This window comes from Scomber scombrus, chromosome 17, assembly GCF_963691925.1.
Source record: "Scomber scombrus chromosome 17, fScoSco1.1, whole genome shotgun sequence".
NCBI lineage: Eukaryota > Metazoa > Chordata > Actinopteri > Scombriformes > Scombridae > Scomber > Scomber scombrus.
The window spans coordinates 18,351,579-18,370,824 of NC_084986.1; the positions used below are offsets into that span (position 1 = coordinate 18,351,579).

The 19,246-nt window shown below is 39.0% G+C and overlaps 2 protein-coding genes across 2 annotated transcripts; one reads left to right on the top strand and one right to left on the bottom strand.

Moving 5' to 3' along the window:
- Window positions 1–616: 616 nt before the first annotated feature.
- Window positions 617–7,610, top strand: pdia6 (protein disulfide isomerase family A, member 6). The gene is made up of 13 exons (XM_062436921.1): window positions 617–713; window positions 1,058–1,199; window positions 2,621–2,678; window positions 2,870–2,996; window positions 3,237–3,343; window positions 3,460–3,596; window positions 4,119–4,233; window positions 4,984–5,124; window positions 5,426–5,510; window positions 5,816–5,888; window positions 5,994–6,152; window positions 6,269–6,365; window positions 6,928–7,610. Exons 1-13 carry the CDS (start codon window positions 695–697, stop codon window positions 6,997–6,999), a joined length of 1,332 nt encoding a protein of 443 aa, XP_062292905.1. The 5' UTR covers window positions 617–694; the 3' UTR covers window positions 7,000–7,610.
- Window positions 7,611–7,742: 132 nt separating this feature from the next.
- Window positions 7,743–18,192, bottom strand: hpcal1 (hippocalcin-like 1). Its single transcript, XM_062436922.1, has 4 exons — window positions 17,896–18,192; window positions 11,310–11,811; window positions 9,996–10,101; window positions 7,743–8,270 (listed from the first exon to the last, which is right to left on the bottom strand). The coding sequence occupies exons 2-4, from the start codon at window positions 11,685–11,687 to the stop codon at window positions 8,173–8,175; spliced, it is 582 nt and encodes a 193-aa protein (XP_062292906.1). The 5' UTR covers window positions 11,688–11,811; window positions 17,896–18,192; the 3' UTR covers window positions 7,743–8,172.
- Window positions 18,193–19,246: the final 1,054 nt, after the last annotated feature.

Consider the following 19,246-nt stretch of genomic DNA (forward strand, 5'->3'; position numbering starts at 1 on the left):
CATGGAAGAAAAAAAAGAGAAGAGTAGATTATAAAAAGCTTTAGTTTAGTGGATAACCCAACAGCAAAATACAAAAAATAACACCTAAAGTGGGTCAAAACAACCATTTGTATTGAGTGGCTTTCTAAGTAACAGTATTGTGTTGGTACTAAATTGACCCAAATTAAGACATTTTAACCTAGTGATTCTTATTGTGTACAGTATTCATCTGTCATTTGGAGTTATGATAATAATATTAAATTAAGAAAAAAATACTTGTAAAAGTACTATATTACTTTAGATGTAGAACTTTTTATAGTGTGGTATACTTTCACTGAGAACTGAGTACTTCCTTCTTGGCTGAAAGTTTTGATACAACCACTTTCTATTTTATCATGGTCTGTCTATTGTTGTGTATAAACGTCTATGCGGATATATACACGTTGGCATAATAAGAGCTACTTGTCATCATTACATCTCCTCTCAGCGTAGTTTGGTGTTGCCCCCATTGACATATTGCCCCTATCTGTGTTGTCCGCGTACCGGTTGCATTAAACTACACGGCGCACGCTGATTGGCTGAGGTGCGGCGTCGCCACCAGCGCACCAATCAGCGTGGGCCACGGTGAGATTCTTCGATCTACTTTTCAGGGAGAAGCAGCAGCAGGTCTGCGAGTGTTGCTAATAGACGAGGCGAGTACAGAGCAGCTAAAACCATGGGACTGCTTTTGTTAGGTGAGTGACGAGAGTAACAGCTTTTCTACCTTTATAAAATGTCACGTTTGAGAATGTGTTAATGGTGAGACGTATTTGAAGGGGTTTTGCTAGTCTGGCTAGCCGGAATAGCTAAATTATGGTGCACATAACGTTAACTGTGGCAGGCCTCTGTCATATTTGAATCAATGAATTAATGATACTCAATTTTACATGCTGTTATAAATATTTGCACCAATTCTGCATATAAACTGCATCTTAGTCCTATTGTGGTTTTCCTAGCTGCTGTGACTGTTTTATTGAACACTGCTGTGCATACATTCCTGATAGTAAACCTTTTGTTATCTTCTTCTTTGCTCCTCCAGGAGTGTTGGGCTGTTCCCTGGTCCTATCTGTGCATGGCATGTACTCAGCTAGTGATGATGTTGTCGAACTTACCCCATCCAACTTCAACAAGGAGGTGATCCAGAGTGACAGTCTGTGGCTGATTGAGTTTTATGCTCCCTGGTGAGTGTGTGCAACTGTGATGGACATTATTCAGTGCTAACAAGCATCTCAGAACAAGCAAGTAGTGGCACAGTGACCAGTTTCAATACTGGCATCTTCAAGCTCAGTTGAATGGTTGAGTCAGCTGTTTGTATATGCTTCCTATAATCGGAAAACAGAGATAACTAGTATGCAAAGTTGGTAACTCCTCCTTGGGCTCTTATACAATGTCTTGTACCAATTAAAGCAATTCAAAGAGTGATTTAACAAAACAGTAGAACATTTTAGCATATATACAGGCAGACAGAATAGGTTACATACAGTACATACACAAAGAATTAAAAGCTAAATTGAAAAAAAATGTCTTGGATTTATTTAGGGGAGCAAATTTGTGATTATTTTCATAGATTAATCTAATTATTTTCTCTAATCAATTTTCTCAATAATGTAGGAAATTTGTGAAATTGTGCCTGATATAAGATGTCTTCAAATGTCTTGTTTTGTCTGATCAGTGGTCAAAAATTCAAAGAAATTCAGTTTACTATCATGTACAACACACATTTGAGAAGCAGCAACCTGCAGATGTTTCAACATTTTTGCTTCATAAATGACTAAAATGATTATTCGATTATTTAAATAGTTGCAGATTCATTTTCTGTCTATCTACCAATCAATTCATCAACTAATCATTGCAACTCTTAACTTATTCTTAATCATCAATCTTTATTTGTATAGCGCCAAATCACAAAGTAATCTCAAGGCACTACACATTGAGCAGGTTCTAAACCGTACTATTCAGGTTTTAATTTTAAAGAGACCCAACATTCCCACATGAGCAAGCACTTAGCGACAGCGAAGAAAAAAACTCCTTTTTAACAGGAAGAAACCTCAGGCAGAACCAGGCTCAAAGTGGACGGCCATCTGCCTTGACCGGTTGGGGTAGAGGGGAGAACCGGTTGGGGTAGAGAGGAGAAGGAGAGCTGTCCTCTTAAGAGAGGACAGTGTACTGCTAACATATTTTGTTTGAACTCTTGTTTGCATTTAGAGAAAACAGCTGTACCATGATCTGAAAAGTCTGCCAGCTTGTAAAACTGATACTCAATTTATACATACATGCAGACAGTCAATTGTGTTTAAGAACACAATCTAACTCTTAAAGGCAAGTCTGTAGTGAACCAGTAGACATGTGCACTCTCCATTTAAACAGTTAGCAGCCCTGCAACAAAGGTCTGTAGTTCTATCAGTTTACTTACAAGTTTGACCTCCTGATTAAATGAAATGTTCTTGTGCTTGTATAATGTTTTTCTATTATATCTTTTATTCCCAATGCTTACCAACTCATGTAGTCTACTACAAAACTAGATTACAAACAAAATAAGCCGAAAATATCCTATTATGAATTAATATTCACGTCACTGCATCTCTGCTGTTTGTCACCACAGGTGTGGCCACTGTCAAAATCTCACTCCGGATTGGAAGAAGGCAGCCACTGCCCTCAAGGTAAACGGAACATTCACTATTACAAATGTCGAGCTCACAGATGCCCCCTAAAAATGTGTAGAAGTTTGTGAGAATAACAACAAATGGAGGTGTGAGATGTGGACAGACATGGGACTGGTTAAACATATTTATCATCAATTTGAAGAAAAAAAATGAGACAGCACACTCTTATCTGTTCTGGCATCTTTCAGGGTATTGTCAAGATTGGTGCTGTAGATGCGGACCAGCACAAGTCACTGGGAAGCCAGTACGGCGTCAGGGGTTTCCCAACCATCAAGGTCTTTGGAGCCAATAAGAACAAGCCAGAGGAATATCAAGGTACAGATGAGAGCATTAAGCAGACAGCTTTGTGATTTGTGAATTTTATATATGCCTCCGTAGCTCTTTTCTGAGAAAATAAATTGAAAAAAGGTGTTGGAGGTTTCCAGCATGAGAACTCAGATACTTCTTTCTTTCTTAGTTAATCAGTAATTTGCTTACACACCCTTTATGGAAATGTTCTGATTGTAGGTGAAGTCACTGTTAAGCTGGCACTGACTGATTTCCTTCACCCCTCAGGTGGACGCAATAGCCAGGCCATCGTGGATGGAGCCATGAATGCTTTGCGCACTCTGGTTAAAGACAGGATGAGTGGCAAGTCGGGCGGCTCCAGCTACAACAAACAGGTAGAGAAAGTAGTGAACATGCACATGTAGCTTTTAGGTCACAGTTTGTTTCAACATTGGAAAGATAAAATGTAGAAGTGAACATGGTTAATTAATACTCGGTTGTCTTCTTGCAGAGTGGAGGAGGCAGCGGCGGCGGCAGTAAGAAGGATGTAGTTGAACTCACGGATGACAACTTTGACAAGATGGTGCTGGAGGGTGATGATGTGTGGTTGGTGGAGTTCTTCGCCCCCTGGTGTGGACACTGCAAGAAGTAAGTTTGGCACTTAACAGTCCACCCTCAGCTATAGGAAACAGCTGAAAAACAAGATTTCTGCCACTACCCCAGTAAAACAGGTTAATAGAATGTCGGTGTAGCTTACAGCATAAGAAAGTAATGTTTGTAAGACTAAACAACAGTACAGTTTTTCTTTGTAGAAACAATGTCTCAGTAAGTCAGAATAATAATAACATACCTTACATACCTGTTATTATAACAACAGACCTCACTGAAAACATTTTATTGGGACCATTACTACAACTTATTCTTTAACCATGTGAATCCAGTTTTCAACATCCCTACATTTGAAGATCGTGCATTTATTTAGTAGATCAGAAGACAGTCCCAGTGCTGCAAGCACATATTTGTAACTGAATAATAAGTGAATTATCAGGCTTTCATCACAGAACAAACTTTGACTTTGAAATTGTTACTTGTACTGTGAGATGAGGATGATATTTTGTGAGTTTATCATGGTTAGTTTTTCTTGACCATCATCCTGTTCACTGTCTCTAGCCTGGAGCCTGAGTGGGCGGCTGCAGCTACAGCTGTCAAGGAGCAGACCAAGGGCAGAGTTCGCCTTGGAGCTATGGATGCTACTGTACATCAGGGTGTGTCCAGCCGCTATGGGGTAAGTCACAAACTTCTAGTAAACTAATAAAAGAGGGGACATTTTGACCACAGCTGCTAAGCTGGTCCATCCTGTTTTTAGCCATACATTTAAACAAATGAAATTATCTGATTTGAATGATAAGCTACCCAGGCCTGTGGACATAATGTGGTTTTGACCTTAGACACATGCCTGCTTGCACACTTTGAAATGCTAAGTCTCAACCATGAAATGATTGAATGTATGAATATGTTTGCCTATCCAAACAGAGCTAAGGAAGTATGTTGGTAGTGTGGAGTAAGTCAGGTCATACTAATTATATTAGACTGACTTCACCTGAGAACATCCACTTAAAAGTCAGTCTTGCAAGTGACGCCACAACTTTAAACTCTGCCACTGAGAATGCAGTTGCAGTTTCTTTATGTTGCAGTACCATGATAAAAAGTTTTGCAATTTAATGCAATGATCTAAAGTAAAGACTTGGATCTTCGTGTACTGGTATTTTCTGTATGTCCTATGTGTGTCATAAGACTGTGATCAATCATGATAATGAGTCTCTGATGTATCACTTTCAACTTGCATATTACAATTGCATAACTGAACATTTCAGTTTCAACAGATACTGCAGCGTCAGTTAAGAAATGTTACACTCACACACATTCCTAAACCAAATCCTTAATACCAAATAAAGAAATATCAATATCAACAGAATCCAAGGCATTATTTACAGCCCTAATGTAAAGCTGAACATGTATATCCTTTGTGTTTTAGATCCGTGGCTTTCCCACCATCAAGATTTTCCGCAAAGGTGAGGAGCCCGAGGACTACCAAGGAGGTCGCTCCCGTGGTGACATCATCGAGAGGGCTTTGGATCTGTTCTCTGACAACGCCCCTCCTCCTGAATTGGTGGAGGTTAGTACAGTTGTGTCTCAGTTATTGGATGCATGTATGATTTATAGTTGTGCTGTTTTGGATAAGTTCACAAAAGAGTCCGTCACCAAACAAGCAGAAGTCATAACCTACAAGATTCACCAGGTTTCACACAAGCTATTTTAAGCCTGAGCAGTGATGCATATGAAGAAACTGAAACTTCAACACAAAATGCAAAATACATCACAGAACTGAGAGCACTGTGCAACAGCAAAGACTGCTTGATCCACAGAATCCCCTTTTACAAAACATTAAATGTGTATTATAATTGTTCATCCCTCAGATCCTCAGTGAAGATGTCCTGAAGAAGACCTGTGAGGACAGTCAGTTGTGCATAATTGGTGTCTTGCCACATATCCTGGACACAGGTGAGACCACACACACAAACCTCCGGCTCCCACATCTTAAATAACTCAGAAATGTAACATCAAAACTCACAAAATTGAAAAATCAAATCTGAATGTGTGCATTTTTAAAATCTAAAACTCTTGCCTTAATGCGCTGTTTTTTAGTAAAATTACACTGCACCTTATTGAAACCCTTTCAAATATTTAATGTAAGAACTGATTTACCGCATTATTCAATAACTAATCAATAGCTGCAGCGGTAATGAAGACTAGTGGGAACATCAAACAAAAGATGAACACTCATTATTATTCATGTATCTCAACAGGTGCATCTGGTAGAAACGGTTATCTGGACGTGATGGTGAAGATGGCTGACAAGTACAAGAAGAAGATGTGGGGGTAAGGCTGAATGTCCAGTCATGGATTTTTTTAAACAAATGAGTGTGACCAAGAAGAAATTACTAATTACGGCTGTGACTAATGACTCCGCTCTCCCTCCATCAGCTGGCTGTGGACTGAGGCAGGAGCTCAGATGGATCTGGAGGCGTCTCTGGGTATCGGTGGATTTGGCTACCCCGCCATGGCCGCCATCAACACGCGCAAAATGAAGTTTGCTCTGCTCAGGGGTTCCTTCAGCGAGGCTGGCATTCACGAGTTCCTCAGGTAAGGGGTGCTATCATCTGCTTTTTCCCCACCTTAATTAATTCCACCTTAACAAGGCTTAACAGAAGAACATGTGTCAGAGTAGACTGACTAATGGCCGTTTGTCTTCTTTTCAGGGAACTTTCTGTCGGTCGTGGCTCAACGGCTACGCTGGGAGGTGGGAACATGCCCAAGATTCACACTGTTGAAGCCTGGGACGGCAAAGACGGACAGGTGAGTTGGAGAATAAGTGGTGTGGCGAGGAAAACGTTTGCTCAACAGAACAATGATGCATCAAATCTTTACCGACTCGTGACTGCCTTTGTGCTGTCTTCTATAAACAGCTCTCCGAGTGCTGTCAACAAACGCTATGTTATGTAATACAGTGATTGGAGCGCTCCCAGTCATCCAACTGCTTTCTTTCTCATGAAGTGAAGCCAGATATTTGGTGTTACTTCTCAAAAATTAAGAATAAAAGCAAGTGTCAAAATAATGTAGTTTTAATGTGTTGTTTTTTTGACATTTCTGATGATCTGACAAGACGTTAGGGTCTACAGCCATGCTAGCAACTCTGTACTTGGGTAGAGCAGTGCTTTGAGCTAAATGCTTATATCTCTATGGTGGATTATTTTTTTATCATTGAGCGTCGACTGATGGAACAACATTGCTGTCCCTGGAGTCATGCTGCTGGTGTGGCTAAAAATGAGGGATTAGGACTCTAGTACTTGATTATTTTGAACGTTTTCATGCTTCTACATCATTTCTAACTTTATGTCTTTGTTTAAATTATTCACAGCTTCCTGTGGAGGAGGACTACGACCTCAGTGACGTAGACCTGGATGATGACTTTGAGAAGGATGAGTTATGAGCCCAAGCGAGGCGGGATCTGATCCAGACTGGTTTGATCTGGTCTGGTTCCTGTGCGACCCTCCTCCCCTCTCCTGTGGACGAATGGGAGGCCAGGCTGCTCAGTTACTGAAATACTCCAGAAAAGACACATGAGAGACACCTGCAGTTTCTCACATCATCTTTGTCAGTCACACAGGGACAGGAGGGGAGGGGAAGAGGGGAGGGGGGAGAAGGGGTGTGAGTCGTGTCCCTGGAGTGAACTCTGCCTCACACACCTGCTGAACGTTACAAGCTGCACATTTATATGGCTGCCGCCAGCTGAGGAGAGGAGAGAGGAGGTTCTGAATGTGTCATTTCAATTGTTCATTCAAGTCTTTTTCAAACATTCTTCTCTCTCCCCTCTTCAGCCACGCTCGAGCACCTATTTTAAGATATGGACTTGTCAAAGTAACACTTCAATGTCCAACCTGATGTGACTACATTTTTTTTTGTCTCTTTTTAAACCATTACTGTCCAGGACAAGGGGATACTGTGGGACTTCTTGTGTAGATTTTTCTTACACGACTTTATTTCAATTGTGTGAAAACAAAATGACATTTTTGTTAAAAAAATAAAAAGGAATAAAAACAATCACTGCCTCCGTATTCACGTAAACTGTTACGATGTCAGAAAACGCATATCACAGAGCGCATGCAATACCAAAGGCATATAGATCTTCACAACAGCAACTTGTGCAACTTCAGCTACTGTTGATATCTTGAACAACAATAAGCCACTTTTCAACACAATTAAATCAAATTATACCAAGTGATGTAATTAGTTTCCTCTTAATGTAACATAATGGGAGTCGTAATACTTGCAAGCGTATAATCCAGTCAGTATAATGTATGATATGGCACTTCACTTATGAAAAACAAGTAAAAACCATTTCAAGGCAAGAGCGCTTTGGAGAAAAGCAACTACAGAGAATACCTCAACTGAAATCACATCATAGTCCACAGAGAAGGAGCCACATTGACAAAAGAAGTATCCATTAATGTAAACATTAAGACATGGAGTGTTTTTTTGTTTTTTTTAAAGAAGGGATCACATGGTTCTCTGGTGAGGGGTGTGTGTGGGATGATGACCAAGCTTCTATCAGATCAGATGGTGGGTGTGGGTGGTGCATGTGTGTCTGTCATTGTCTCTGTCCTCAGAACTGACGAGAGGCTCCCTGATCCGACTGCAGCAGTCTGACAATGGACGGATCGCTCTTGGCACCTTTAATGAACTCCTCCAAAGACAATCTACCTGCAGAGCACAGACCAAAAAAAAGGATCCCCGTCAGCAGCTGTGGAACATGTGACGGTGGTGTGAATCATGCAGCTACCACCCACCAAAACCAACAGAAACAAGTTTGATGTTCCTTTTGAGTTTAAAATTAAATCGCTGCTGCCGTAGATAACAGTACAGGCAATGTTTTGGAATACATTTAACTTACATTAACACTTCAAAGACAGCCCTTAAATTTCTCTTATTTTTTATATTAAATTTTTGTTATTACAGAAATCGACTCGAGCTCCATCTTCTAGTGCTAAATGGGATCAATCGACCAATAGTATTTATTAAGCCCCCAAATTTAATAATCCAATTATTAGAATTACTCTAATAATCTAACTTTGATTATATGACATTCATGCATTTCTGATGTTCACTCAAATTTAAAGCTTATGTTTCCTTGCACAGGAAAAACATTTTTTATGTGAAAAAAAGATTTTTGTTCTTCTGTTGGTACGAGTGCTCTCGATCACTCGTAAAAACTTTACCTAAGAGAATTGTTGAATCCAAGAAATCACTAGGTACTAATAAAACAAGAGCAAATCATAGATAGGAATGAAAATAGGAGGGAATTTGTTCATATTGGGCTTCTTGCATGAGGCCCAATGATTTATTTGTTTATACCTGTTGAGTCACATCAGCCAGCAGGTGATGCTGTTGGGCTACTTTCAGGTAATTCAGGAAGTCTTTTGCCTATTGAAAAAGTAGCAATGTGCAACAGCACTTTTTTTTTAACTTAATAGCAGCACTGTATATGTAAGCATAATGTCAACAATATATTAAATAATATTTATGGAATTGCAAAATCATAACATTATAACACAACACAATATTTAAATATTTGATATCTGTAATAACCTTTTTTAAACATGGGAAATCATAAAATGCTTTAAATGGTAATAAATATATAGAATATATAAATATATTGACATATTGATTATTTTGATGTCAATCAGCATCCCTATCAGAATGCATTGTTTCATTATTTCATCTTTCTATCTCAATCTATTCATCTTTAAGCATCAAATTGTAAGCAATGCAAAGATCAAAACTGGCAACAAAAAATGCAAATATTCCTGAGGCACCAAGATAAACTTTGTCACACAGCACATGTGCATGTTGCATTAAAAATTCAAGTTTTAGTAGATTGACCCTTGTAGCCGTAGGCCTGGTCTGTGGTGCCATGTGGTGCTATAAATCTTGAGCATTAGACACAGTTTGACCTTCAGACTTTCTGAACCTTCTGTTTCAAAACAAATTGAGCGGCCGACTGCCATATGAACAGCACTAAATACCTCACTGAGACGAGATGTGTCAAATACGTTCAAACAGTAACACTTGGGAAATGCTTAAGTACATATCACATGGGTGTAGTGTAGCGTCACCTTTTCACACTAAAGGTCAAACCACTAGCATCATGGTGGCTCAGCGGGCTAAGATGCAAACCACGATGCCTTATGACCTTTTTTTATGCTTTCTTTCCAACTAGCAGATAATAATTCACTGTCCATCTGTATTTATGTACCTCTGTCCTAACAATTTTAACTAAGTAGGCAAACCATATTAGTTTACTTTTGTTTTTCAAATGTTGCACTCTGAGTCTCGACATATTGCTGCTTCTTTTCAAAAATACAAATGTCTTCAACAGAACATGCATCTACATATTTACAACTGATTACAGTAAACCTTCAGTCTCACCATCATTGTCTATGTCCATCTGTCTGAAGATCTTATCTGTTCGTTTCTCCGGTGTGGATTCATCTTCGGGCATCTTCATCACTGATGACACCATCTTGTAAATTGCCTACAGAGGACAGAGTTTTTCCTTGTTATGTACATGTTAATTTTCTTGGTTAAAGCTTTAAAGTAGTGAAAACAGAAAAACAAAAAAGTTCCCACCTGAAATATTTGTTACATCTTTGTCTGAAGGCTTTGACCTGTTTTCTGTGGCTGCCTGGTAATGATGGTGTTATGGTGAGTGAAGCTTATCATGCTGTTACACTCGCTGTAAGTCACTCTCAACAGGCGTGTCTAATGTTTCTATTTCTATTTTGCAAAGCTACACATTTTCAGCTCATCTAAATGTCTCTGGCTTTGATAGGAGAAAAGACGTTTAGCTAAAATAACAGAGAGCATTCTACAGTAACAAGAGCACTGATGCTTAAGCTTTTTTTCACATTCATTTGTATCCACAAACACAACAGACTGAGCCAATATTGATATGGCCCTGCAGGCTGCACAGCTCACCATATTGGAAGAGTAAATATAGTCACGCTGATAAGAAAAAAACAGAAAGGGCAGCCTGCATGATGTGAGGTGATATATCTTATGAATTCAGACCTGCAAATGACAACTGAGCCTAAACACAGTGATTAGACTGTAGGCTAAATGCATATAACACTAGGAATTAGAGCTGAAACAATTCATAGATAAATACAACATTTATTAACATCTATTTTGACAGTTGATTTGTCATTTTCGAGCAAAGACACAAAACAGCTGCCCATTTGCTGCTTTTCTTTGTTTTACGTGATACTAAACTTCTATCTTTGGGTTTTGGACTGTTGGTAAGACAAAACAAGATATTTGGGCATAGAGAAATTATGATGGCCATTTTCCACTATTTTCTGATATCATACAGACAAATCAAATATTGGTTAATGGAGACAATAATCAGCAGGTTATAAGCACATTTGTTATTTTGTTGTGTATATAGATTTAGTCATTTGTATTGGTTAAAATGTGTTAACCCCGAAGGAATCTTATAAGATATTTTTTCTTTTCCCCTTCTAGGTTGACAATCTTGCTCCCTCATAAGAAAATTTAGCTTTAAACTTACCACCCTCCTACTTAAATAAAACATTTCTAATATCAGCTACATTTTTGAGGTGTGTATGAAAAACAGATGCAGTGAATATTTATCCTCAGTGATGCATAGTAAAGTTGACCTGACACAGATTGGAGCTTGGTATGGAAAACACATATTATTTAGGAAGAGTTGTACATCCTCACCTGAACTATCTCCAGCATCTCTGCCCGGCTGATGTATCCGTTCCCGTCCAGGTCGTACATGCTGAAGGCCCAGCGCAGCTTCTGCTCCAGCCCGCCACGGGATGTCACGCTCAGGGCGATGATGAACTCCCTGAAGTCGATGGTGGCGTCGCCGTTTGTGTCAAATGTGCGGAAGACGTGCTCTGCGAACTTGGAGGCGTCTCCGTAGGGGAAGAAGTTGGCGTAGATCTTCTTGAACTCCTCCACGGTCAGGTGGCCGGTGGGACAATCCTTGAGGAAGCCCCGGTACCACTCCTGCAGCTCATGGTCGGTGAACTCTGTGTTTTCTCTCAGGTCGTTCAGGACCTCGGGCCGCAGCTTGCTGTTCTGTTTCCCCATGATGCAACACTCTCACAGGCGAGGCAGATAGCTGGGCTGGTGTTTCTACCTTCTCCCTTCAGTTCTCCACTCTCTCCCTGCGCTTCTGCTCTCCACGTCGTCGACTGCTCGGCTTCCTCTGCTCCTGCAGGAGACCAACAATTCTAATTAATGTCCTTGGGTGAATATCATCAATGATTCATGGGTTCAATAAATCCTCACAGTGTGCAGCTGTGTTTTATCATAAAACATGTGCTGAGGATGCTTCTCAGACAAACAAGCTGAGGGATAAAACTAGACAGTTAAGACAAAAATACAGACAAGATTACAACTCAGGTGTCATGAGGGCAGCATGTGTCATGTTGTCTCCGTGGATACAGTATTAATCCACCAGCACGGTGATAATTTATCGACCCTTTACTGCATGGTAGAGGGACAAGCAGCATTGTAATTCTCAATAAGGCCACTTTCTAAAAGGTCAAGCTGATGCAGACTGTTGTCACTGAGAACACCAGAGGTTCACCTCGAACTGTAATCCCAACCTTTATGTGAAAATAAGATTTGGATTGACTAAAAAATACCAATGCAAACAAGGACAGTAAAGCATTCGACCACCTGGGACCATTCACCTTTTCTTTCTGTGGTTTGTCTAAATTCTGTTTCCATGGTTATATTCGGCAAGACCTGTTTATTCATGTATGCAGGGGTATTCATGATTGGGGATATGAGGATGCATAAAAACAACACATCCGGAATAAAATATTGCAGCATAACAACTGTGAGATGGGGAACTACGTGCATGTAGTGTGCTGGTGAAGCAAAGGGAAACATGGGTGTGTTTGTAAGCAAAAAAGGTTATTACATTTACAAAGAAAATGTGTGTGTACATGTGTATACTGATTTTTTTTTAAGTTAATAAAGGCTCGTGGTGGCTGACTTTCTTTAACAAATAGGAGGAGAAAATATCTGTGTAAAGACACAAATGTATTGGCAATTTACACAAGCATGAATAAAATCTCTCTGATAACATCAAACATTTGCAGTATTAACCATCTAAAAAACTATTTCATAAGATGTGTGAAAGCAGGTCACCTTTGATGTGTACCTTTGTGTGAAAAAAATAGACAAAGAATCAGAACAAAAGAGAGAAAGAATACTGTTTTGTTTAATACACTTAAAAAATATTAGGAATAAAAATAAAAAAAAAGGTCTGAGGAAGAAACTGGCAAAAAAACCCTGAGCTAATCTTTTACAATATGTATCTGGTAAAGTGTGAGTGGGAGGGACAGAAAGAGAGATGTGCGGGGGCAGGGAGGAAGAAAGAATGGAAAAAGTATGACACATAGAAAGAAAAACTATTTCCAGCTATACTATGTAAGCTGCTTTGCTAATACCTGCCGTTGAATGCATAACAATTCTCCCGAATAACACTCCTGCACTCCCTTGTGTTACATCTAATGAATTTATCAGAGAGAGAGAGAGACTTATTATCCCCCCTTCTCGCTCATTCAATTACTGAAATCCCATCGCTCATGTGTTATTAGCACCAGATTCTTATCTGGCGAAGAACAAATGAGAGCAGTCTGAATTTGGATGAGGTCTTTTCTTTACACCAACGCCCTTATTTCTCATAATTGTCACGAGGCTGTAATTTCCTACAGTTTCATGAATCGCAGTGTAACATGAGAGGCAGGCAGGTTAGAGAGTCAGCCAGTGACATAAAACTCGTAACAGTGTCACTCAGGCTTATGGATGGAAAAGAAATCAATTTAAACAGACGCAGGACACATTAAAAGAGTTTATTTCCTATGTCTGTTCTCTTATCGATACACATACAATGGGCAGAGTGTTTCCATTCAAGTTTGAATTACTGGAAGATGTCAAAATGCTGTCATATCCTTCCTGTTTTATACTAATAAGAAATTCATACTATTCTATGTGCTTTACTATTTAATTCCAGTTTGTTTCATTGTTTTTTTTGTGCTCAAAGAAGCAAAAAATGGTCAAATCTGCATTTCATGCAGACAAAACATGTCTCTTGATTAAAGACTTCCAGTTCCATATTATACGTTTTGTAAGCAGATTTCAAACAATCAAGTTTATTTGTCACACACAATCATTCAGGCACACACACACACAGTGTTCCTTCAGATTGTATCATAAAAATAGGGTTAGGGTTAGATAAACAGGAATTAAGGAATTAAATAAGCAGGAATGTTCTGACTAAAAAAGTGACAACATGTCAGTATGTTCAAAGCAGTTAGGATGCACAGGAAACACTGTCAATTTTTTAACACTATTCTTGCACAATTCAATAAAGAAAGGAAATAGAGGAAAAGCTCCAGAAAGCTTTTTTGGAAAGAACTTTAAAAACTTAAAATTCCAAAGTCGCAGTTTGATTGACATGCATCAGAGCACGTAATAATTGATTCCCTGTTAATATGAATCAACAGAGTGTATTATATTCATGTGTAATTTTTGTACTAATGGCTAATACTGTATGACAGCTGGTATGTACTACATACTGTATAGAATCAGTATGCAGTATGGGTTTGGTAAGCTGTACTTATGCTGTGTTTGCTTTGACAGATGAGATGAGACTTGCGAGCATTCACCTCAAGTGAGGAAGGTTGTATGATAACTGAGTCTGGTCATATGTGTTCAAAATTACATAATATCCATTCAATTTGATGTGAGGCATCCATGTTTGCTTGGTTTTCAGGCAGAGAAAAATCCCAGTTTCTCAGTCACAACTCTGACTTTGAGGTTGGCAGGAACGATATTTACAAGCGGGAGACCTGTAATTATGGTAACTCCAATATAGCATGAATGCAGCATTAGGCACAGCAGAGCTTTGAGCTAACATAAGTGTGTTAAAAATAACAGTGCCAACTTGCTTATGATTAACAGGTGGAGCATGAATATTGACCATGTTCCCCATCTTAGTTAAAAGCTGAATGTCATTAGTTTTGCAGGTAGTGATAAATACTTAGAGTTTTAGACAAACTGTTTTTAATTTAAAAAGGTAAACATCTTTTAAAAATATGTCTTAAAAAAGAGAAATGGCTTTTTATTTGATTTTAAAAGAACTGAAAAACACACACAAGCTACAGCACAGCACGATACTATGCTGATTTATACATCTTTGTAATAAGATTGTGAACATTATGCTGCATAAGTGACCTGCTGGATTAAAGTGAAGTTCATTTCTGAGAATCTATTGCCATTATCTGCTGATTGTGTTTAACTGGGCTATGGTATAAATCAAACACTGCCCTACAGGCCAGACTGTAGTCCTTCCGCTCGAACATACAACAGGATGAGGAAGCGTCAGCAACCTCCTAAACTCTGGGTCACATGGACTTTTCCAGGACAGCTCAGTGTGCAGGCTGAGCTGGAGCAGACATAAATATGGGCGTTGCTATTTATTCCCCCAACACACGAACCCACAAGAAAACCAGAAGATTCCAGGCTGGAAGACGGAAAAGTGTCACTCTGATGTTTCAAGCTGTTCTTAGCCCAAATAAAGAGATCACTTCCAAGAAGAAATGGTTGTAATCTGGGGGTAAAAAAAAAGCGAAACTTTGTGTATTTTGGCAAAGAGATTGTTAGTTAAAATTATACAAACACACTTGTAGATTATGAGTCACACAGAGTTTTACAGATTCAATTGAACTCTGAAATATGCTCATTAATCCTATAACTTCACTGGATTCTCCGGATAAAGTACCAGCTGCAGTTACAGCTTATTCTATATTCATGTATACATTATTTACTGACTTACTTTTTAGTCAGTAAACAGAGAGAAAGTAGGATGATCTTGGAGCATTTGATCAAGCAGATTTCTGGGAAATAAATTGCAGCAAAGAAAACGTTTTAATTGACGGCTTGCCTCTGTGGCTCACTTTGTTGCTGGTGCAGAGACTGTTACTGACCTCACAACTACAGCTGTACGTTATTCTTTTTGTGCTCATAAAATGTGATATCTATATATGCACACAGGCCTGCGTTTGAGACGTCACGGGATGTTTTTTATGTTTTCGCAATGGGGGATTTTGAAATGTGGCCAGAAATAACCTCTGACATCTGTATGACCTATTTTAGCTGAGAGAGTTATACACTCCTCCTTTAACTGCTGGAGTTTCGGAAAGTTCGTAAACTGAACGCTATCGGGGAGCGTGTTCTTGATACACAACAGCCTCTCCAGATTGCCACTGTGTTTGCAATTCCCCTCGATTACACAGCACAACAGTCTGTCTCCATGTCCCCAACCCCCATAGCCATCGCTGCCTGCGCTGTATGGTCCACTTTTTCCAGTGGGTTCCCCGCCTAATGAGTCTGTTTCACATAGTGCAGCATGCATCCCCACCCCAAGGCTATAGTAGGGGTTCCTATAAACTTCTGACCAGGCAAGTTTCACTGCTCTTTGCCAAAATAGGCCCACCTCATTTCCTGGGTAATGGCTTGTCACAACAAATGAAAGCTTTATTTATTTCCCAGATGCTCGTTACTTCATCTAGAGCAAAGGACAAATTCCACAGACAGTCAGATGTAGAGAGATGAAGGGCGTGTGTGCAGTCACATACACGCAAATGAGGGGAGTTGGGTCGCCAAACTCCCAGCAGTACATCCATAAAGAAAACAAACAGCTGACAGAGAAAATGATGCTCCAGACAGAGCGTTAGTGAGTGTAGGAAACACAACATGACTTATGTCAATGTTTACATTTCAAGAGGGAACCTATATTCTTCTCTGTTGCAAACAATCTAAACAGAGCTTCTTCTTCTTCTTTTTTTATCAGTTGGATAATTTCCAAATGTTCTCCTAAAATAGAGTTGGCTCTACACTTCATGATGTCAGAGATCATAAGGAACAGTTCCCATCGTTAACCCTGTATAAACACAACGGATACAATATTTTTCATGCTGTCTGTATCGTGCCTCTTTGAATGGAATGTAAATCAAACAAATTGATATGGGTCGGCGCACAGAAAGAAAGCAGACTTCCCATTTTATTGTTGCACAGCAGCCTGAAGTGCTGCGTTCTGGTAGCTACTGTAAGACAGCATCAGGACGGCGAGGAGTTAATTGGTCCGATGTGAGAGAAGACGAAGAAAGAGAAAATGAGGTCTTCGCTTATTCTCGCTCTGAGCGCTGCTTCATGACAGTCTCTCTGAACTAGTGTCAGAGAAAATCATGCAGTGGATCAGGATGAAGTCCCCTGACACACCAGTAGTCAAGGCAACAGGATAGTAGTGCTAAAGCTTATGAGAGGGAGGCAGTGTAACTATCAATCTGGGGCACACGCAGGGCAGGAGATATATCGAGAAACAAGAACATTTTGTGCGTGTGTGTGTATGTGTGTGTGTGTGTGTATTTCTCAAATTAAAACCTTATTTCCATCCATCATCCACAATGACTTCATAAATCATTACTTTATATTTTTCAGCATACATGTTGTACTTTTATATTCTAAATGTGGGTGTTTGTGAGCAAAAGTTTACAACCAAAACAAATCATTGTTTATTTACATTTAGCAGCAGGTTTTTGCAACAGATTGGTTGGTTTATTAATTAATTGATTTTTTTATTGGAAGCACATGTTGGCTTTGGTCTTGTTACTAGAAAGTGTGTATTTTTAGGGATGCACTGTCGCACCAGAAAGAGAAGAGCTTGACATACATTTAACTTTAGATATATGTATCTTATTTACAGCACAGTGATTACTATATTGTAATTAAAAATGACAAAAAACAGTTATTGAAGTCTTTCCACATATGATGGATTTGGTCACAACACAGGTCTATTTTTTTTTTTTTTTTACACCTGATTATGCATACTTATTTTCTATATCATGATGTATAGTATAATATAATACTATTATATTTACAATTGTATCACCCAGTCCGTCTTTGTCTCAGACTAATAATATAAAACTTGGATAAATATGAATAACATTTGTTCAGAATTTGTTAACAGTTTGTTTAAAGCTACTTGCAAACTAACTTGAAAAAAAAATTATATATATATATTTATTTATTTTTTTATTTTATTTTTTTTCCTACTTTGAGACACTCATAGAAACATCTTCTCAAGTGTAGGTGAGATGTAGGCTGGTCTTGTTTGGGTGTAACCCCTTTAACAACCTCTTCTGTCTTAAAGAAACTGACACAGAAGTCCAGGGCAGACTTACCAATGGTGTATTCTTCTAACAGAGTCATGTAAACGTACCTGTTTTAGGAGTTGTTTATGCGTCTTTCGGGTGAAATGTCCACTTTGGTTAAGCCCACTTTCCCTCTTGATGTCGTCTCTAGCAGCCTAACTTCACCGTTAACTTAGCCTCACCTAACACCTCCTCCTAAGAAAACTCAATAAAGTCCAACACGACAATTTTAGATGCTGGGGCGAGTTTAACAGCCGTCAAACACTTTCAGAGAAGGAGAAAAAAGATACGGGGTTTGGTAAATACAATTTAAAATGTTTTTTTTTCAGAGCTAACGTAGTGGTCCTGCCTCCAGTTCCCGATGTAGCGACTTTATCATGCAGTGGAAGATGTGGCACAGAGCTCGGCTTTCATCCGACTCTTCCAAGTTACCTTTAAAGGGGTTCTTTTCTCTTTTAGGGCGGTTAAACGTACTTTGTCCGAGTAGTGTGGTGCATCGTAATAATTCAGAATGTGAATAAGTGTCGTAAATACATGTAACCTCAATTTAAAACGTCTTTACTATGATTGCCTGACTTTTAGTTTATAGTTCGTACTTCCAACCCCCCTACACACCGATTAGATCATTCCACACTCGCTGCTTCCATCGTAGAAACGTTTGCAGCAGCGTCCTGTGGAAAATTATCACTGGAGACTATTATTAGCCCCATATCTTAAATAAACGGTTCGTGTTCGAGGCAAAAATCTTGAAACCTGTAGAAGCACCAAGCAAATGAACCCAAAAAACATAACAGCCTGCAAAAAAAGAATTTACAAAGCCACTACTGTCGTAATTATATACCAAACTTGTGAATTAACTCAATTTATATAACATTCAATAAAAGATGATTTTCAAAAAATACTATTACTATTACGATGCCAAAAAATACCAAAAAAGTGGTTTCAAGAGATCAACCGAACGAAATCACTGCAAGCTCAACACTCAAAGGAAAAGACCATTTAAACCAATTTATTTAAGTGTATGTTACATTTAATTTCAATTTATAACCACCAGCATAATTATGTATGATATGTAAAAAAATAAAAAAATAAATGTAAGCTATTTAATTCATCACAAGTCCCTCAGATGTTGAAGTACAAGCTGCACTGGAAAGCAGTTGTATTACATAATCAAGTTATTTTCATCTTTTTTTCCAGTATGACTTCTCTCTCAGCCTCTTTTAAGACATATACTCGCCTCTCAGCACCTGTGACAGTAACTTCTCTTGTGTGTAGGCTTAAGTGACACAGCAGGCAGGGTGGTGTGTATGTCAGCATTTCAGTGAGTGGATAAATAATTAACTATGTGTGTGTGTGTGTGTGTGTGTGTGTGTGTGTGTGTGTGTGTGTGTGTGTGTGTGTGTGTGTGTGTGTGTGTGT